This window comes from Stegostoma tigrinum, chromosome 23 (assembly GCF_030684315.1).
Source record: "Stegostoma tigrinum isolate sSteTig4 chromosome 23, sSteTig4.hap1, whole genome shotgun sequence".
Taxonomy (NCBI): Eukaryota; Metazoa; Chordata; class Chondrichthyes; order Orectolobiformes; family Stegostomatidae; genus Stegostoma; species Stegostoma tigrinum.
The window spans coordinates 3,387,768-3,409,921 of record NC_081376.1 but is presented as its reverse complement, the minus strand read 5'-3'; the positions used below and the strand labels follow the sequence as shown (position 1 = coordinate 3,409,921).

Below are 22,154 nucleotides of genomic sequence, written 5' to 3'. Positions count from 1 at the left end.
AAAATGGCAAAGTGATCCAGGAAACTGCAAACCAGTGAATTTGATGCCCTGTGTGGGTAAAATGATGGAAATCCTTAAGGTAAAATGCAATGCCTGATCAGAGTGGACTTACATGGTTTAAATTTTAACAAAGTCTTGCAATTAACCATCTATTTTTATTCACTTTTGCATTCTCCATGGTAACACCTTTACCTTTTCAAATCTAGTCCATTTCTTAACCAATTACCACTCAACTCAGACAGTGTTAATCTTTGTTTTGCCCTTAAATTGTTTTTCTTATGAATTATCCTGATGAATACATGATTAAAGTGTTTGACAAAATGTGTCTTTTTTCACAATACTCAATCATAAAGTACTGACCAAATGAAAAAAAAGTTTGCTAACCTTATTGCTTTTCTTTGAGAGTGTGACAAAGAAATTTGAAATAGGTAGGGCAGTAAATATGGTGTTCTGAAATTCCTGAAAAATCTTTGAATGGAGTTCCTCTGGAAAGGCTGGTAATGCAAATGAAGAAAGCCAGTCTTAATGGAAGTACTGTAAATTAATATGCAAGTCACTGACCAATAGAATTAGTGAGCAGTGGCTCACAGATTTTCATCAGCCTTGGAAGATGTTGCCTGTGGGGTTCCTCAGTTGGCTATGCATACGGAAATATCCTGACAAAATTGTCTTCCTATAATGACCTGTCTTTTCTCACCTCAATATAAAAAGCCTGTTATCTCTCTGAGCTTTGGAAGTTGTCTGTAACCTAACATGAAATGTGTAATCTTACATGAATAAATGTTTTTGTTTAATATCTGAGTTGGAGTGAGGGGTTACAGCACAGTGGTTAAAATTGTAAATGATAGCAGGCTAATGAAGGTGGTACATTATCAAGCTAAATAGGATAAGCTGCAGGCAAATTGAATGTATTCAGAGATTAAGCAGACAAAAGGCTGAAAAAGGCGAGAGAAATGCAAAGGGTTTTCCTGTGGGGATAAGTGATAGAAGGAAGGAGAGAAAGAGAGGGCCCTGCAAAGATGGTAGGAAGCTGACAGCACAGCAGACATGGACTGAGTAACACTGTAACAGTAGGTAGCTCGAGTATGGTAGAGATAGAAACAGCCACAGAGAGCAAGTACTGTGCAAACCAATCACATAAATGATGCCAGAGGGCAGCATGTAGGAGATTGGTTGTTTGGAGAGGCTGGAGGGCTGAAGCAAGCATTTGAAGAAACTGGCCACAGTAACAGAACAGAGGGAGCTTGAGTGTCGTGAATCAAAGTGACAAAAAGAACCTTAAATGGTGTGAGCGCAATGTGAGGTACGAGTTGGTGAGTATCTGATTGCATATACCTTTATTATGTTCCTAGTTTATTTCCATTACATTTAGTTAGCATAGTAAACACAGTCATGGCAGGGAATCTCAGTCCCAAAGAACATGCACCAGTATGAAATGGTAATGCTGAATGCTACTTGTGTCGTGGATAATCACAAATGCAGGTACTAGAGTTATAGATCTTTTAAAAGCACGGAAGAACCCTTTAGCCTGTTGTGTCAGTGCTGGTCATCAAGCATCCACCTAATCCCATTTCCAGCCCTTGCCCCATGGCTTTGTATGATATGGCATTTCAAGTGCTCCTGCAAATTGTTTTTGAATACCTTGAGGGTTCCTGCCTTACCACTCTTTTAAGATAGTGAGTTCCAGATACCCATCACCCTTTGGGTGAAAATATTTTTTCCTCAAATCCCCTCTAAACCTCCTGCTCCTTACCGTAAATCTGTAACCCCTAGTTACTGACTCCTCTATTGTGGGGAAAACTTTCTCTCTATCTGCCCTGCCCCTGCAGCTGAGAACTTTTACTCAATCAGATTCCTCCCCCCACCCCCAGACTTTTCTAAGGTAAACACTCCTGGCCAATCTAGTCCCTCTTCATATCTGAATCGCTCTAACCGAGGAATCTCCTCTGCACCCAATCTAGAGCAGTCGCATCCTTCATATAGTGTGGTGACCAGAGCTGCACACAATGGGTGTAGTCTAACCAATTTATATACAACTCGTCACAGTCTCCCTGCTCTGATATTCAATGTCTTGTCTAATAAAGGCAAATATCCCCTATGTGCCTCCTTAACCAGCTTATCTATCTGAAAACATAGAGTAGGGCTCTGGCTTACTAATCCAGTGACATTACTACCACACCACCACCTTCTGTTGTTTATTAGAGCAGCTCAAGCTCTGGATTTTGGAGATTGACGGCTGGTTTCAGTGTGCTGCATCCATGAGGCTGAGTGCTAAATGACAGTATGTTTCCAGAATCTAATGGGGTATATACGCAGGAAGAGAATGGGCAACCACCGGGCATTCAAAGGGGACTGTGCAGGTCATTATGGAGAGCATCTTGATTCCCAGTTCTGAATATTGGGGAGAATGATAGTTCATCCTGTAAGTGCAGCCACAGCAAAATACATGACACCATGGGGGTTCTGCTGCCCAGGGTATGAGTGGTTCTGATTTCAATTCTCTCCACCACACCTTACAAATGGATCTTTACTCTAGGCTTTTATAAAGAACAAAATTGCATAGATACAGGCTTTGTTTCAACCACAGACATGTTTATTGAAACTTCCTGATGCTCTGATACAAAAGCTAGTTTAAGTGACACGACATAACATGGTTCATTTACTTTAAAATACCTCATGATTTAGCCTTGGGTCCCACCCAAACGTTTAAAGCCATAGCGATGTAGCATGAAAACTATTACTAAAAATTAAACATGGACAAAACTTTTCATTTCTCCCCCAGTCCTTACTCCTCCCCTCCCCAATAAAACCATTACAATTTCTCTGGAACACCTGCAATGCTCAAAACTATTGGCCTGTCCGATGCTGATTGATTACCACAAACATATTGCCTGAGGTTATTCTGCTGGGTGACGTATTCAGCACAAGCTTAATCTGTTATCTGCTCTGCTTCAGGTGGACCCAGTCAGTGCTGATGGTAATTCCACAGCCACTCGGTTTCACTGAGGCAATTTATCCAAAGCTAATGCATGTAGAATTTTCTCTCCTTTCTCAATAGGAGAGAATGACTTGTCTGAGAACCACTTATTTGTAACTGTGGCCTCTTCAGTTTCTGAAATGAGTTACATGATGCCACTGTGGAGTTTCTGAAATGAGTCATCCTGTGTCACTGTTGAGATAATGTACCAAATTCCAGTCCTTTTAATGTTAGCTCTGTTGCAACATTGGAATGTTTGAGATTAACTCCTTACAATGTAGCTTGCTTCTGTGTGTTTTGTGTTGACACATGGCTTTGATCCACAATCCATGTGCCCAAGTGTTTTACGGCCTTTCATTTTTCATGAAGTCCAGTTAGAGGGAATGCCAATTCCACAAGAGGAATCCAAAGACAATTGGGAAAGCAGTGATTGGGAACTGTATAGTTAGAAAAAGAGGCAAGCGTTTCTGTGGCACCGATGTGAATCCAGAATGGTATGTTGTGTCCCTGGTGCCAGAATCAGGAAAGTCATTGATTGCATCCACAACACCTTGATTAAGGAAGATGAACTGGCAGAGGTCTTGGCCAATAACAGTAGTGTATATGTGCATAGAAAAAAGGATGAGGTCCTTCTGGCAGATTTTAGGAAGCTATGGTAGCAACTAGGTAGTAATCTCTGAATTATTCCTGGTGTCATATGCTCATGAGTAGAGGATAGAAAAAGGAGGATAGAATTGATGAATGGCATGGCAGAACAGAAATTACTAGAGAGAGTCATTTTACAGTCCTGGGTCAGTGGCACCAGTTCTGGGGAAGGTGAGACCTGTACAAGTCAGCTGGTGTTGCATATCATCAGAGTCAGGACAGAGGTCCTTCCGGGACAATTTGCTAGTGTTTTTGGAGAAGGTTTAAACTAATGTGGCAGGGGAATGGAGCTGAAAGATGAAAGGGGAAATTAAGCAATTAAAGGATTGGCGAGACAAAAGCACAAGAATGAGAAATGTTAGGGACAAATAGAGTAAGAAATGGTAAGGTGATGTCAAAGCATGAGAGAATGCAATAAGGTGTGGTTAATTTTCTGTACATGAATGTAGCATGGTAAATAAGGTTTAGAATAGGAATGAAAATGGTCAAGCAGCAATACAGAATAAAGGAAGTTAATTTGAGAATTGCTAGTTTCAGTGGACTGAGAACTGGTCTGGTTTAGGTCATTTGGAATCAAAGATTAACAGACAAATCTGGAATGGAAGACTTTTCAAAAAGGAAACGGTTCACAAACGATTGAGGTACATCACCACAAGAGGGAGAGGTAGGATAAGCAAAACTAAAGCTACACAGTGAAAAAGAGTAAAATGAAGCAGAAAAGGAATGTTTAAGACAGGTGACAGGTTGATAATAGAAGTGAGAACCAATCCGAATGTAGACAATGGATAGAGAAAGTCAGAGTAGAAATAACGGAAGCAAAGAGACAGTATGAGAAAAGACGGGCAGGAGGTGTAAAAGAAATCCAGAAGCCTTCTATAAGCATGTACATCGTAAGTGGGTGATGGTGGTAGATTCAATCATAACATTCAAGAAGGAATTGGAAGAATTTGCAGAGGTATACAGAAAGGATGTGGAAGTAGGAGAAGTTGAGGTCCTCTTGTGGAGAGACGGCATAAACATAACTGACTGAATGACCTCCATCTGCGCTGTAATTGTTCTATAAAAATAATACTTCTTGCAAATGAAGGAGATCTACATCCTCAATTACAGCAAATTGAATTTAGAACAATAATACTGTGTCAGAGCTTGAAGCAAAATTATCACTAATGCAATAATAATATAGTGCAGCTACCAGAAACCTGAAATAAAAACAGAAAATGCTGGAGAAACTGAACAAGTCAGACAGCATCTGTGGGGACAGAAACAGTTACCTTTTCAGAACTAAACTAATGAGAGATCATCAACCTGGGTGGAGGGTCATGCTTTGGCAATTGTTGGCACGGTTAGGATATGGAGAGTGTTTGAAGAGTGAGGGAATGAGAGGGCTGAGAGCCAGAGAGCCTAACATGTAATGACACATCACGGTCAAAGCCCCAAGATAACTGGGGGTTCGTCTTTTAAACAGCGTATCTGTACTTACCGCAGACCCTGTAGCACCTCAGATCTCGGTATCTGTTTCTCACTCCATAGATACCACTCGGCCTACTGAGTGCTGCTATTATCTAGCAGTTCCTATATTCCTAATAAGGAAATGTGACCAAAGTAGTTGAATAGGTTCATTTTTTATTTGTTTGATTGCAGTTTAGGTTTAAATTCATGTGTGGGATGCTATTGCATAACTCTGTTGTTCTCCTGTGAAAGCTGATACAGAATAATCAAAGATAGCCAAGAATGAACAATTCTGACAGGAATGGCATGCAGTCTGCACTTCTTTTTCAACTGAAGTTGCAAATTTGCAAAGGGGACGTTTTGTCTTGGAGCAGGTGTTCTGTGAGAAACTGTTCAGCCACCAGCTCAGTAGGAGTCCTTTGGAAATTCTCTTCACAGTGCCTGAATCAGATGCAATTTAACATTGTTTCTGTCCAAGAACCAGAGTCAGAGGGCTATCTGCTGCTGAAAAGTAAGGGGCCCTTGGCTCTTGCCATCTTCTAAGTTAGGGGCCTTTGGAGGGAAGGAAAGATGGGGTCTGGGGAACCTGAAACTTTCCCTTCTGGGTCCCAGGAGAACACTGCTGTTTCTACAGATCGCAGAAAGGAAAATTTCTGGCTTATCAAGTCTTTTCATCTCTTCATCTGCCCTGACAGCAATTGATCACTACTGAGTGATGGGTTCCCAGTTCAGATCTAGATTGAAGTCAATTTAGCAAGGTCATTGGGGTCATTTAAGAGACTGCTGGACATGCATATGGTCACAGAAATTTGAGGGTGCATACATGAGGATCAATGGTCGGCACAACATTGTGGGCTGAAGGGCCTGTTCTGTGCTGTACTGTTCTATGTTCTATGTTCTATGTTCTAATATGAAATCCTGTCAGATCCCTCCTGCTGTAGCATCTGTAGATGCAGATCAGGGGCATATCAATGGGGCGTATTAATCTGTTCTGTTTTAACTGTTGACACGCACACAGTTTTCAATGGGCAGGTCAGATGTAAATAAATCTTGAATACGCCATCAGCCCTATTTAGGGGCGGCATGCAAAAATGTTCTGTTTGAGACAATAAGTTTTGAAATTTGTGAATGTTCATTTTGAGTTCCAAATGGTTCCAAAATGTTGTTCCAAAAGCAATCCAGGTGGTGGAAAATTCTGTTTCTGATATATCTAGCAGCAAGTGAAGCTCAATTTGAAGCTTGATATGTAGAACGTAGACCAGTTGATCAAGAAACGTAAGGAATCAAAGCTGTGGTTGAAACAGGGTTAAAGGGTGGGGATAATTGGAGTGATAAGTTAGTTCAATACGGATAGTACTGAATGACATAACAACGTAAATAATAGGGCCCACTTGACCTGCATACCTCACAAATCTATTGAGATCAGCTTTGGATAGTCCTGGATGGGGGTATTACAAATAGCTTCAATGTTCATGGTGTTCAGATGATGGCTCTGGGTGAGTTTCCTCCAAGGGTGTAAGGGCAACAGAGAGTAGGTGGGGAGGCCAAGTGTTGCCCTGAGTTTGCGCTAAGTTGGCATAGGGACTGTAAAGAACCATGGACCTAAGTGAGTGATATGATTTGGCTTGGAAGGTATGAGGGCTCATGGGGAGTATGTGGGGTGCATAGCTTAACATGGGGGGAGCATATGGATTCATCGGGAGGTGTGGTGGGGGCTTGAGATAGTATTGATGGGTATGGGTAATTGTATAGAGGGGGAATCAAGGGGCTCGGAGTAGTGAGGACCGGAGGACTCTAGTTGTTTTATTTTGTTTGCTTTTATTATTTATTGTTGTCAAGTGTACTGAGATACAGTGAAAAGTGTTGTTACTTCTCTGGCTCAGCACACAGCAATTTGTGTGGCTGCTTCCAAGCAACATCTGGGATTGACAGGCCCGATCCTTGTCCGGATCCAGAACCTCTGGTCCCAAGGATGAAAATCCAGAGATTTAGGGCACCCTCTCCCTAATTCGGTTTATTCATCAGGAATTTTCCTGACCTTGCAATTTGGCTCTAAAAGTCACAGTTTCAGAATAAGGGAGTTGACCATGAGATGATGAAACCCCTTCCTTCAGAAATTTGATAATCTTTGGAATTCTCGAATTCAGAGCAATGTGGATCCTCAATCAATAAGTATGCTCAACACTGATTGGATGGAGGGAATCAAATGATACAGGAATAGTTCGAAAAAGTGCGCACTAGAGTGCTCAGTAGAGCAGACTTGAAGATTCTTTCATTCTTGCAACTGTCAGTGCATCAAGAATAATTACTTGGATGAGGTAGCAAGGTGACCGATCCCTGAGGAACAAATCATAATGAGTCCACCCCCTGCAAAGAGGAGAGAAAAATCCAGAGAGAAACAAAAAAAAAAGATTTGTAGTTCGGGCCGAAGCAGCTAAAACCCTAAAAAAATTGTTGCTGGAAAAGCTTAGCAGGTCTGGCAGCATCTGTGAAGAAAATTATCAGAGTTAATGTTTCAGGTCCAGTGACCCTTCCTCAGAGCAGTTAAAATCTTAACTGTTTCAGATAGGGACAGATGAAATTTTGAGCTGCCTTGCTTTTCATGCTTGATTTGAGGCGTGCTTAAACAACAATAATGGATAATTGAAATGGGGAGCGTGACCGTTGGCTATTTTCAGGTGTCTACACTATCCAATAATTGAAACTCTTGTCAACCCCTTGGAGGAGGTTATAAACTTTTTGACAGCTTTAGGCATCAAGACAGAGAGATAAAATCTAACCTTAATCCTAACTTTCAGTGCTTTCATGCAAATTATAGGAATTCAAAGAAGGAATTAGGGATGTACTTTACATTGAACTATCGCTGATGTTTTAGGATCTAAATATAATTCTTCATAAGATATTACTCCACTGTTACAATGTGTGAGTCAACGCAACCACAATTTAAAGTAACGTAGACTGGAAACATTGGGTTTTTCATGAAGTACTGCCTGCAATTGAGAAATGTGGAAATTATATTAATGCCATGCCACATTTCTAGTCCCTATTAGTTTACATTAAAACCATAAGACATAGGAGCAGAAAATAGGCCATTCGGCCATTCAATCGTGGCTGATAAGCTCCTCAGCCCCATTTTCCCGCCTTCTCCCTATAACCCTTGATCCCCTTGATAATCAGGAATCTATCTATCTCAGTCTTAAATGTACTCAATGACCTGGCCTCAGCAGCCTTTTGTGTCAGTGAATTCTATAGATTCATCACTCTCTGGCTGAAGAAGTTACTCGTTATATCCGTTCTAATACGTCTTTACTCTAAGGCAATGCCCTCAGGTCCTAGTCTCTCCTACAAATGAAAACATCTTCCCAACATCCACTCTGTCCAGGCCATTCAGTATTCTGTAAATTAGGGCCAACTCAAACAGCTGATCTAGGAAGCACCAGAGGATAAGAATAGATGAATGACAGAGCAGCATGTGGGCAACTCAGTGGTCTCAGATAAAACATTCTGTTGCTCTACACCTAGAAAGCATTGTCCCAATTTTAACATGGCACAGGACTCAGGCAGACAATGGTAAAGGGAAGCCATGCATCACCCCAACTTGGAATTATAAAGTTGTACCTTCACCAGCACTGGCTCAAAATCCTGGACCTTCCTTCGTGACAATATTACAGTGGTTCAAGAAAGTGGGTCACTGTCACCTTCTCCAGGACAATTATGGATGGTCACAAAATGCTGGTGTTGTCAGCAGTTACCCACATCCCATGAGCTGATTTTTTAAAAATAAACAACAGTGTGATTTTAACAATGTGAGGCCCAGACAGTTATAACTGCCAGAGTTTATCTGAGTGGTTTCAGTCAATAACCACCTCATGTGGGCAGGGAGCACAAACAACAGGGTGCAGGTTTTTGGGAAGTCATCTGAGTGAGGCTTTGTGATAGTCAGGTTAGCCATTAAAAGGGATTTTCAGGAAGCCTCTTGGGAGGAAGAGTTAGAAGCCCAGGGCAGAGGGTATTTTGATTTTACTTGTGGGGCCTGGAGGACAACTGATTCTCGCCAACCCTACTGAGAATGTTTAACAAAAAACATATCTTAAAGACCTTGTCTTTCGCCTGGAGGGAAATCACAATGGCTCCCTGAATCCATGAGCAGTAAAATTGCAATCTGGCCTGGAGATATCAGTTCACCCCAATTTGTATACTTAAAGAAGAACTCCACCTTCCTCACTGGTCTTTTCAGAAAATTAAAATGGAAAGCATTGGTTTACAACAAGTATGTCACTGAGAACAGCATGCTGGTCAGACGGCATCCGAGGAGCAGGAAAGTCATTGTTTCAGGCCAAAACCCTTCTTCAGCCTAGCCCTGATAAAGAGTTATGGCCCGAAACACTGGCCTTCCTGCTCCTCAGATGCTGTCCGATGTACTGTGTTTTTCCAGCTCCACATTTATTGACTCTAGCTTCCAGCATGTGCAGTCCTTACTGTCTCCATGTCACTTGGAATGCCCAATCCAAGAGTGGAATTGAATGTGAGTGATGAGACTCTCAGCTATTGGCTGCAGAACTGGTGAGAGCCCTGTGTTGCCTATTTTCAGGAAAAAAACATTGAATCAGGTACTTAACTGGTTACTGGGAGACCTCTATTGGGATCAGGGACCTCAGGGTGGATCCTGTCCCTTCAACTACCTTCTGGGATCTGCCAGCCAACAGTTGTGTACCGCTAAGCAATGGCCCAGTGGAGGTGGTAGCTGTTACTGGTAATGCACCCAAACGTGGCTCAAGAACTCTGAGGGAGCCAGGCGAGAGGTGAGTGATAATGAGAGGAGAGGTTTGCAAAAGACTTCGGAATCCACTCTTTTTGATGCTGGTTTCTTTGATTTTGAAATATCCCCTCTGGAACCCACTTTGGCCATTCTGTATAGCAAGCTTTAAGCCTGCTGCTGGCTCACGAGATGAGGCAGTTGCCTACCCAAGAGCCTCACATGGTTTTGGGGTGGGAAGGCCTGCCCATCCTTGGGCAGAATTGAAAACACGCCCCCGCTCACCATCACCCTGCCATATTAAGTGTGATCCCATCATCAAACTCACTTCGGAGAACAGCATTAAATTCTGGCCCATGAGCAGACAATACACACTGATGAATGTGAGCAGAGATAAGGGGAACTGCAGATGTTGGAGAATCCGAAATAACAAAATGTGGAGCTGGATGAACACAGCAGGCCAAGCAGCATCTAAGGAGCACAAAAGTTGATGTTTCGGGCCGAGACCTTTCATCAGAAAAGATGAATGTGAGCAGTTCTGATTCCGTTCCCAAAAGGGTTGAGCCCACAAGCATGCAATTCTCCCAAATCCGATTGGCAGTTTCACTTAGAGGTACTCTGCAAAAACAAATTGCTGCTGATGCTGGAAATCATTAATAAAATCCTGGAAATACCCAGCAGGTAAGCCAGTGTTTGAGGAGAGAAAAATAGGCCAAACGATTCAGGATGTTGACCTTTCAGATGAAATGTTAAGTCTGCCTATCTAACCACATGCTCATGTTGCCAGACCTGCTGAGAATTTTCAGCATTTTCATCTCTTCTGCAAGAATATTTGCTGTGAGCAAAGCATGTTGCACACATTCATTTGCAAGTTTCTTAGATCTGGAGCAGAACCATGTTTGACAGACTAGATGGAAAAATTCTTACTTTGCTGGATTTGACTGGGAAAGTTTGATGCCTCAGTATAACATCCTTCGCCTCAATGCACACAAGAAGTAATCAGAATGGCAGTAATTAGCCCAAAGGTATCCCATGCGCCAATGTGCTAGTACATTAGAAAATTGCTGACTCTGAACCTACAAAGTAATCTTCTTACATTTCATTGAACTCCAGGAAACATACCAAATGTAGCACTAAATTAACAAAGTGTCCCTTGTATTCATTTTACAGGAAGGATAGGTTTCAATAACCTTCCACTGCAGGATTTGAATTTTCTAAAACTTTTGTGAGGTTTTCCCTCATGCTACACTGTACCAGAATTTTTGCTGTTAGAGTGAGTATCATTTCTGGTAGTGCGAAGCATTCTCTCTGTGGAATGACTGCTTACATGAATAAAACAAAAACTCATTTAGATTTTCATTTGACTGAATATGAAAGCATTAACTTTCAGTTCCTTTGCAACAAATATGCAAATCAGAGGTACGAGGTGTGAAGCTACATGTTAGACCTAGCTGGAACAGAGCTGTTACTATATACATGCTTTCAGGAAATGATGGCGTTGGAGGGTTTAAGCAGCTGGCATTAGTTCCAGTCCATTTGGGAAAACCAGAAAACCATCATCTCATCCCATTCCTGAGTCCGAGTCTAGATCTGCCTGCGTTTTCATCAATGGAATTCCTGCTCTTCAGTCTATTTTTACTGCTATCAGGTAAACCATCTTAACATAACTCTTTAATAAAAGGAAGTTTCTTATTTCATTTTACTTTTGATACTAATATACTTTAATGGAAACTGTACTTCCACTAACACCATAAAGTTCAACAAGAAATGCTAAAAATAATTATGTTAAAACTGACCCTGCAATCAATATACCTGTATAAGATTATGACTGTAATTGATATTTTGTATTAAAGATGACAAGTCTCCCAGCAAGTCACCAGGGGAATTTAACAACAGTGGAACTTTCTGTTCTAACTGGGGAAACATTGGATAGATATAAAACTGATGGAAGAATGAACAGTCCTAAATTTCGTTCCTAACTTGTGATGTGGCACTATCCTGGGAATGAAGATAATAAAAAAATGAAGATAACATAAATTGAGAATTAAGCTTGGTTTTACAAACCTGCAAAATTGATTTGCATCAGAGGTGACTTTTTCTCTACAATTTCCGTCACGTTAGGGCTTTATCCTGTCAAAATTCTGTTTGGTGCTTAGGACTGTGGTTAATGGAAGTACAGATATTTGAGATTCCATTTCACTGCATTATCAGAAATGCTCTTTTTGCTTTCTGCACGCTCACCAATTATCATTTAGGTTAACTGACCCATAAAGATAATACATTTCTATTTGAATTGCATAGCTGCACCCTGGAATGAAGGGGGTAACATGTTACTGCTGCCCTATTATGTATTGTATTTTGATTTGTTTCACATAGGTTTTGTTTTATATTTAAGCTGGTGACTAAATACAAAGTGTGCTTCACTTCCTTTGGCAATCCATGATGTGACTTTGATGTGACCCAAGCTGCCACCATCTCTGAGACAATGTGCCATGTGATGCCAAGATTTGCCAGTGCGAGCAAAATGATTGACTGGTCTGCACATCATTCCTTAATGAGGTTCCAGTGTGTACTGCGGTGTGATTTTATTTATTTATTGTAAATGCAGCAGATTTTAGTTATTACAGTACACAAAACATGACCAGACAGTAACAAGTCAGTGCTATTGTATTGAAGGCACGTTCTTTTACCCTTGATTGTTTGACTGTTAAAACCCAGAGTGGAGGCAAGACTGTAAGATCAGAAAAGCCTCATTTGGTGGCAAAAACAGATTCATATGAATGTAAAGGACGGAACCCCGCCCACGGTCGACGCCGACGAAACCCCGCCCACGGTCGACGCCGACGGAACCGCGCCCACTGCCGACGGACCCCGCCCACTGTCGACGCCGACGGAACCCCGCCCACGGCCGACGACCTCATCGCTCCGCCCACAACCTCCACAGCCAGCAACCCCAGAGCAGACATCCACACTGACCCCTGCCGCATGTTCACCTTCCCCCCAGACCTCCCACTGACTGAGGACGAATGGTCAGTCCTTAGCAAGGGGCTCACCTTTGTCCCCCTACAACCACACATCAACCAATACCAGTCACGGTTGGACATAGAGCAGTTTTTCCACCGTCTTCGCCTCCATGCCTACTTCTTCAACCGGGAACCTAACCCTCCTTCCACTGACCCCTTCACCCGCTTCCAACACAAGTCCTCCTCCTGGACACCACCCCCAGGCCTCCTACCCTCCCTCGACCTCTTCATCTCCAACTGCCGTCGAGACATTACCACCTCAACCTCTCCACCCCTCTCACCCACTCCAACCTCTCCCCCGCAGAATGGGCAGCCCTCCGCTCCCTCCGCTCCAACCCCAACCTCACCATCAAACCCGCAGACAAGGGTGGCGCAGTGGTAGTATGGCGCACTGACCTCTACATCGCCGAGGCCAGACGCCAACTCTCCGACACCACCTCCTACCGCCTCCTCGATCATGACCCCACACCCGAGCACCAAACCATCATCTCCAACACCATTCACGACCTCATCACCTCAGGGGAACTCCCACCCACAGCCTCCAACCTCATTGTTCCCCAACCCCGCACGTCCCGTTTCTATCTCCTTCCCAAAATCCACAAACCTGCCTGCCCTGGTCGACCCATCGTCTCAGCCTGCTCCTGCCCCACCGAACTCATCTCCACCTATCTGAACTCCATTTTCTCCCCTTTGGTCCAGGAACTCCCCACCTACGTCCGTGACACCACCCATGCCCTCCACCTCCTCCAGAACTTCCAATTCCCTGGCCAACACCTCATATTCACCATGGACGTCCAGTCCCTGTACACCTGCATTCCGCATGGAGATGGCCTCAAGGCCCTCCGCTTCTTCCTGTCCCGCAGGCCCGACCAGTCCCCCTCCACCGACACTCTCATCCGCCTAGCTGAACTCGTCCTCACACTCAACAACTTCTCTTTTGACTCCTCCCACTTCCTACAGACCAAGGGGGTGGCCATGGGCACCCGCATGGGCCCCAGCTATGCCTGCCTCTTTGTAGGTTACGTGGAACAGTCCCTCTTCCGCACCTACACAGGCCCCAAACCCCACCTCTTCCTCCGGTACATTGATGACTGTATCGGCGCCGCCTCTTGCTCCCCAGAGGAGCTCGAACAGTTCATCCACTTCACCAACACCTTCCACCCCAACCTTCAGTTCACCTGGGCCATCTCCAGCACATCCCTCACCTTCCTGGACCTCTCAGTCTCCATCTCAGGCAACCAGCTTGTAACTGATGTCCATTTCAAGCCCACCGACTCCCACAGCTACCTAGAATACACCTCCTCCCACCCACCCTCCTGCAAAAATTCCATCCCCTATTCCCAATTCCTCCGCCTCCGCCGCATCTGCTCCCGCGGTAAGACATTCCACTCCCGCACATCCCAGATGTCCAAGTTCTTTAAGGACCGCAACTTTCCCCCCACAGTGATCGAGAACGCCCTTGACCGCGTCTCCCGCATTTCCCGCAACACATCCCTCACACCCCGCCCCCGCCACAACCGCCCTAAGAGGATCCCCCTCATTCTCACACACCACCCTACCAACCTCCGGATACAATGCATCATCCTCCGACACTTCCACCATTTACAATCCGACCCCACCACCCAAGACATTTTTCCATCCCCTCCCCTGCCTGCTTTCCGGAGAGACCATTCTCTCCGTGACTCCCTTGTTTGCTCCACACTGCCCTCCAACCCCACCACACCCGGCACCTTCCCCTGCAACTGCAGGAAATGCTACACTTGTCCCCACACCTCCTCCCTCACCCCTATCCCAGGCCCCAAGATGACATTCCACATTAAGCAGAGGTTCACCTGCACATCTGCCAATGTGGTATACTGCATCCACTGTACCCGGTGTGGCTTCCTCTACATTGGGGAAACCAAGCGGAGGCTTGGGGACTGCTTTGCAGAACACCTCCGCTCAGTTCGCAACAAACAACTGCACCTCCCAGTCGCAAACCATTTCCACTCCCCCTCTCATTCTCTAGATGACATGTCCATCATGGGCCTCCTGCACTGCCACAATGATGCCACCCGAAGGTTGCAGGAACAGCAACTCATATTCCGCCTGGGAACCCTGCAGCCATATGGTATCAATGTGGACTTCACCAGTTTCAAAATCTCCCCTTCCCCTACTGCATCCCTAAACCAGCCCAGTTCGTCCCCTCCCCCCACTGCACCACACAACCAGCCCAGCTCTTCCCCTCCACCCACTGCATCCCAAAACCAGTCCAACCTGTCTCTGCCTCCCTAACCGGTTCTTCCTCTCACCCATCCCTTCCTCCCACCCCAAGCCGCACCCCCAGCTACCTACTAACCTCATCCCACCTCCTTGACCTGTCCGTCTTCCCTGGACTGACCTATCCCCTCCCTACCTCCCCACCTATACTCTCCTCTCCACCTATCTTCTTTTCTCTCCATCTTCGGTCCGCCTCCCCCTCTCCCCCTATTTATTCCAGTTCCCTCTCCCCATCCCCCTCTCTGATGAAGGGTCTAGGCCCAAAACGTCAGCTTTTGTGCTCCTGAGATGCTGCTTGGCCTGCTGTGTTCATCCAGCCTCACATTTTATTATCTTGGAATTCTCCAGCATCTGCAGTTCCCATTATCTCTTTCATAGGAATGTAGGTATCTCAGTCAGGCTCTTGAGTCTATTGTACCAATTAGTGAGATCATGGCTCACCTGCATGTTAATTGCATCTACCTATCTTGGCTGTACCATCTACCATTTATGTTTTACAATAGACTGTGTGTATTGCTGGCATGCCAACCCTAACTTGTTCTTGCACAGGTGGTAATGGGTTCCTCATTGCAGTATGTGGTGACAAAGGTACTGTGACTGTTGTTAGGTAGAGAATTCCAGGATTATTACCTAACAATGAAGGGACAGCTATCAGTTTTCAAGTTGTGCTTATGTTAACTTGTTGATAGTGGTGTGCCCCATGCTCCTGCTGCTCTCATCCATCTAGATGTGGAAACTGGGCATTAGGAAGGGGCTGTTGAAGAACCTTGGCAAGTTCTTGTGCATTTTGTGCCTGGTACATAAGGCAGCCACTGTATGTTGGTGGCGGAGGGAACAAATGTGGATAGGTGCTTTGTACTCAATGGTATTGAGCTTCTTTGTATTGTTGAAACTGCGCCAATCCTGGCAAGTGGGAGAATATTCCATGACATTTTTTAATTGCAAAACTATACTTTATTCATAAAAGTTACTTCACATAATACACAAGGTACTAAAGCAGTTCTGTATAGTTTTTGCAGAGGTAAAAACAAAAGCATTGGAATTTGACATTTCACATGGCTTCCCTGAATTACAAACAATGGCATTCTCTACTCATACAAGATCCTATTTATATTCATTCTGAGGCAGTCACAGGGTCTGAACAGACACCCATTATACTTTGGCAGAAAGGCCATCGATGGTAGTCTTTTCCCACTATGCCTTTGCTACAGCTATGCCAAGCTGTAGTGTATTCCTCCGTACGTAGGCCTGGACCTTGGAATGTGCCAGTCTGCAATGCTTGGTCAAGGTCAACCCTTTACACTGGAAGCCAACATGTTTTGGGGACAACAAAGAGCATCTTTCACCGAGTTGAGTTCCTCCAGGTGCAATCGATGTTTGTCTCGGTGTGTGTCCCAGGACACAGCCCCAAGAGCACAGAATCCTGCATCACGGAACTGCTGAGGATGAATCTTGACAAAAACCAGTGCATATCTCTCCAGACTTCCTTTGCAAAGATACATTCCAGGTGTGTGGTAGTCCTGCCGCAAATGGACTTGTGGTCAAAAATGTTTTCTTTTGCAAATTTCTCCATGAAGGGTAGGTGACACAGAACAGTCCAAATACCTGGAACATTTCAATGGCAACAAGACCAGTCCCATCCTTCGCAACACCAGGGTCAAGTAGAACATCAGTATGTATTTTGAGTACCAAGAGTCTACACATAGCCTGATGCAGCTGCACACAAAGGTGGCCATCAGGATGAGGGCAGTATTGGGTACGTTCAACTCCCTCCCACCTTATCCAGAGCTTTGAACATGGTGTTCCTGTCGGCTCAGTCCATCTTTGAACTCCAGGTGAGGTGGCAAATGGCTTGTGTGACGTCAGTGGCGCAGGTTCAGGGATTGAACCAACAAAAACAAGAGTGCCTCACACCTGACGATCAGACTTTTGCCCGCAATGGAGAGGGAGCAGTGCTCCCATCTGCCCAGTTTCTACCTCACCTTTATGATATCCTCCTCCCAAGACTTTGAGCACACCCCGATCACTCTGAACCATATTCCCAGCACCTTCAGATAATCTATCCTGATGGTGAAAGGGATAAAGGATCAGTTGGTTCAGTTCCCAAATTATTGGGCCTCGCTCTTGCTTCAATTTATCTTGGCTCCCAAGGCCATTTTGAACTGGCCGCAGATGGTCATGAGTTTGTGCACTGAAAGTAGATCCGAGCACAAATTGGTGATGTCATCCATGCACAGGGAGGCTTTGACTTGCAGGGGTCTGCTCCCCAGAATAGTCACCCCTGCCAGGCTTGCAACCTTCCTGATGGACTTAGCTAAAGGCTCTATATAACACACAAACAAGGTAGGAGAGAGTGGCAGCCCTGCCTGACTTCAGATCTGATTGGGAAGCTTTCTGATTCCCACCCATTGATTGAGACTGCACTAATGACGTTGGTGTAGAGCAGTCAGATCCAAATTTGGATTTCCTCCTCAAAGCCTATTTTGGAGAGTAGATCCGATATGTCGTGTGTAATATCCTGTGAAAGGCCTCCTCCTCGACCAGGCTGATGAGGCAAGATCCAACACCCCAGCCTACTCCAACCATCCTCCAAAATAGGCCATAGTTGTGGTTGTGTCCTTGCTTCATGCAAACCTTTGGTGAGAAGCTATCAGTTGTACATGTTCTAGTTGTGAGGAGCGGTCGGGTCAGTGAACTAATGGTGCATGAGCTGCTGAATCTTGTAGCATCTTTTATGCCTAAGCCCTGGCAGATGTGTAAGAGGCAGTACCAGTGTGGTGCCAGTAGTACATTGAAAGCTGCAATGAAGTGACAGACACGATTGAACATGAAGTGTTGGATAGAGATGTCTGGCATCCAACCTTCTGCAGTGGTGATCTTACAATGTTAACCCACACTCATAGGAATGTGAAGCATTGAGTATATACTTTAGACAAATGCAGAGATCATTCAACCTGTTGTGGCACTGGTTCCAGGTCCTCTTGAACTTCCTGGTGGTGCTAATCTCCCCAGCCACCTCTGTCCTGTCTGACTTTGTCAGTTGGAATAGCATCCTGCAGCCATTTACAGAGAGAAAGATTCCCCTTTTCTCCTGATCAGCATTCAGGAGAACCTCCAAGAAGGCATTGAAAAGGGTGATGCTGCTTATTGCCTGAGTTTCCGACATCTCCAGGGGAAGGTGGGGCTGAAAAACAGAGGTTGAATGACACTAATGGACACAGAGAATGATGGAGAAGCTCAGCAGTTCTGATAGCATCTGTGGTGAGAGAAAAACAGAGTTAACATTTCAAGTCCAAAATAACTTCTTCAGAATCGAAAGAGTTTAGAAAAAGGTTCTTTTATACTTTAAACAGAGGAAGTGCAAGAGCTCAGATAGGACAGAGACTTAATGTTAAAGGAGTTGTTAATGGTGGTGAAAGAGACGTTGAGATGTAAAATGGATGTGAATGGAGCTATGAAAGGGACAGTGTGGATCCTATCTACCGGGAACAAAGAACAAAGTAAACAAAACACAAACTAGATAAGACTGTGGGTGTTATTCGGGTGGGGGTTGGTGGGGGTAGTGCAGTGCAGTGTGAGCAAATGTACACAGTCAAGTCAGGCTCTGGAGTTAAGGAGTTCAGCGTTGAGCTTAAGAACCTGTAAGTGCCTCAGTGGAAAATGGGATTTTGTTCCTTCAGTTTGTGTTGTGCTTTGTGGAAGATTACAGCAGGCCCAGGATGTTAGCAAGGCAGCAAGGTATTAAAATGACAAACAACTGGGAAGATGAACCGAACAGAGATGCCCTGCAGAGCAGTCACCCAGTCCACATTTGGTCTCACCAATGAAGGAGACCATGCTGCAAGCAGTCAATGCAGTAGGCTTGACTAAAAGAGGTACAAGTAAATTGCTACTTCAGCTGGAAGATCCGTTTGGAGCCTTGAATAGTGAGGAGGGAGGAGGTGAATGGACAAGCATTATAGCATCTACAATTGCATGGGAGCATGCCGTGGGGGTGTAAGGAAGTGTTAGGAGTGTTGGAGTGAAGCAGTGACTCATGGAAGGAACTGTCCCTGTGGAATGTTGAAGTGGAGGGAGGGAAGGATCTTGCTTTCATATGTGGAATGAACTTCCAAGGGAAGTGGTAGATGTGGGTACAAATACAACGGTTAAAAGACAAGCATAAGTACATGTACAGGAAAAGTTTGGAGGATGTGGTATCGTATTCAATAATGACTGAAACTGGTTACTGGCAAAAACAGCCTTTTTTTATTGAGCATCCGCAGTGGCACAATTCGAGCTGATAATGGAATCCAAAGTACAGTTTTACAGTAGATGTTTTTATACACAGTTTTTACATACATTAAAATTTAGAACTATGGCTTCAAATTATTATATCTATTGTACACAAGTTTGCATGACATCTGTTCTGGGGAAGTAGGGAATGGTTTAAGCACTTGCTGAATGCTGGCTGTTACTCCTGATGGGATTAGAATGTCTGTCCGGTCTGAGTTTGCATAATTAACAGGTGTTAGTCCTTTTTTTTAAAAGATAGTAATGCTGGTAAAAATACTAAAGCTATATGATCAAAATAAGTGAGAAATTCTACGTGTGCTAAATGAAAGTCTAGAGGACATGAATCTGATCTCCCGTAGCTGGGTTGTGAGATTTCATTTACTGTTGCTAGTTTTTGACAGTTCCTACACATTCATTCATGAGTTTCACAGAAGCGCTGTTTTGATAATACGTGTCTTAAAAGGTGTAGTGGTCCTGTTTAATACATTTAAAGTTCTGGAAAAGATCTGTAGCTCTGATTGAGGATAAGGTTGTTGACTAGCTCACTGAATTGGCTTGTTCTCGTTCAGACGTTTCGTCTCCATGCAAGGTAACATCTTCAGTGGAGCCTCCGATAAAGTGATGTTATTCTACTCGGCTTGAAATTTATACTGTCTGGTCCATTGTGGTGAGTAATGTCATTTCTGGTTTTGATCTGTATGGGTTTGTATATGGGGTCCAATTCTATATGTTTGTCGATTGCATAACGGATGGAGTACCATGCCTCTAGGAATTCCTGAGCACATTTGTGTTTGGCTTGGACTACTATGGTTACCTTGTCCCAGGGACTTCATTCACTCAGACAATGAAGGTCATTAATTTAACTTGGACAAGGTAACCATAGTAGCCCAAGGCAAACATAGACACCCCTGGGAATTTCTAGAGGCATGGTTCTCCACCCGCAATGCAATCAACAAACAATTTGAATTGGACCCCATATACAAGCACATACAGATCAAAACCAGAAATGACATTACTCACCATAATGGACCAAACAGTGTAAATTCCAAGCAGAATGGAATAATATTGCTTCATCGGAGGCTCCACTGATGATGTCACCTAGCATGGTGATGAAACGTCGGAATGAGAACAAGCCAACTCAGCAAGCAAGTCACTAACCTAATTAATATGTATTTAAAAAGTATAAATCCATACATTAGCACAAGATGGTCGTCCTTAATAAATGTTAGAACTAGGTAGTGCAGTTTTATAGGAATAGATTGTGTATGAGGAAATTTCAGAGATAAAAAAACAGCAAAGTGTTGGGACAGAGATAGAAGAACGGTCTGGGCTGAAACGTCAGCTTTCCTGCTCCTCTGATGCTGCTTGGCCTGCTGTGTCTATCCAGCTCCACACCTTGTTATCTCAGAGTGTTGGGACATGCTGGTGGAGGAAACTGTTTGCTGTTCTGCCACCTATTCAGGTCCCGAGAGAGGGTTACTAAGTCTAATTAATACTATAATCTTTCCATTGTTTCAAGTGAGTTACGGAGATATGATGGTGAGGATAGCATTGTTCTGAGTAGGTTACAGTATTAACAATTATTCAGAGGTAGCCTTTCTTACAGAAATAGGTTTAACCACTATTTGCAGCATGGGGCTAATAAGAATTGAAAGGTGTAAAGAAACATTAATAGGTTGGCAGCCTAGGAAGGGATGTTTAGTTCATTGTGTAAGAGTAAAATGTACTACAAAAACACGGTTTTATGAATGAATGGATGGAAATGCAGTATAATAAACATGGAGCGCTTGTGAATGAGTTAGTAAAGAGAATCATAATACGATATCTCACAAGGGATATGGGCCAGGAGCAGGCAGGTGGGACGAGTTTACTTTGGGATTATGCTCAGCAAGGACAGGCTGGACTAAAGGTTTCTGTGCTGTATGACTCTATGAGTGTATAAGGAAGAGAAAGAAAAAGTCAGACATGAAGGTGAGAGAGGGGTGCAATTGGAAACAAAACTGATTAAATTTTCCAAATCCAGATGAGAGCCTCAGTGCTTCAAAGAAAGAGTTGTGCCTGCGAGCCAAGTACAACTGGAACAAGAAATGTCCTACATGTCCCACAAAAAGACAGGCATAGCTGGTACTCATGTGGGTACCCATTGGCAACACCTTTGACTTGGAGAAAATGAGATGAGTTAGAAAAAGGTTGAAAATGAGAATGAGCTGAGATGGGTGAAGGAAGGTGGTTGTGGATGGAGATGGTGCAATTCTCTTTTCGAGGAAGAAACAGAGAACCTTCAGGCCATCCTGATGAGGAGTGGGCCTGTAGAGGGATTGCACATCGTTGCTCAAGAGGAGCTGGTTATGGTCAGACAACTGGGAATTGTGGAACTAGCTTAAAACATCTGAAAGATAACATGCACAGCATTTTGCTTATAGTTGAAGATTGTTTCTGAGTTGCAGAGAGTGAAATGCTGTCAGGGTCTCAGTTAAATATGGTACGCAAACACTGGAACCCAGAAGGCCATGATAAGGTGAATAACATCCTATCTATAAAATTTTACTTCTGAACCACACGTGCACATGTAATAGGTTGCAAAAAAAAACTGTTCGAGAAAGCTTACCCTGAAGAAACTCCTGCCTTTAGATCTGCCTCTGCCTCGAGGAAAGAAAATTCCGTTGAGAAATTTCCACGGCTGGTTCAATTGAGTTTTGGATTAATAATGACCTTAAAGTGGATGACCATTCATCTGGATTTATACCACTATGGCAGCTTCAACCTATTG

At 44.0% G+C, this 22,154-nt stretch overlaps 1 protein-coding gene across 2 annotated transcripts in view; it reads left to right on the top strand.

The window, feature by feature from the left end:
* The first annotated feature begins 1,228 nt into the window (after window positions 1-1,228).
* pla2g10 (phospholipase A2 group X) overlaps window positions 1,229-22,154 on the top strand; it is a 43,337-nt gene continuing 22,411 nt past the window's right edge. For both annotated transcript variants that reach the window (XM_048552665.1, XM_048552663.1), the window contains exons 1-2: window positions 1,229-1,313; window positions 11,314-11,475. In XM_048552665.1, the coding sequence (XP_048408622.1) occupies window positions 11,436-11,475 (40 nt within the window). In that variant the 5' untranslated portion in view covers window positions 1,229-1,313; window positions 11,314-11,435. The remainder of the gene's footprint in view (window positions 1,314-11,313; window positions 11,476-22,154) is intronic.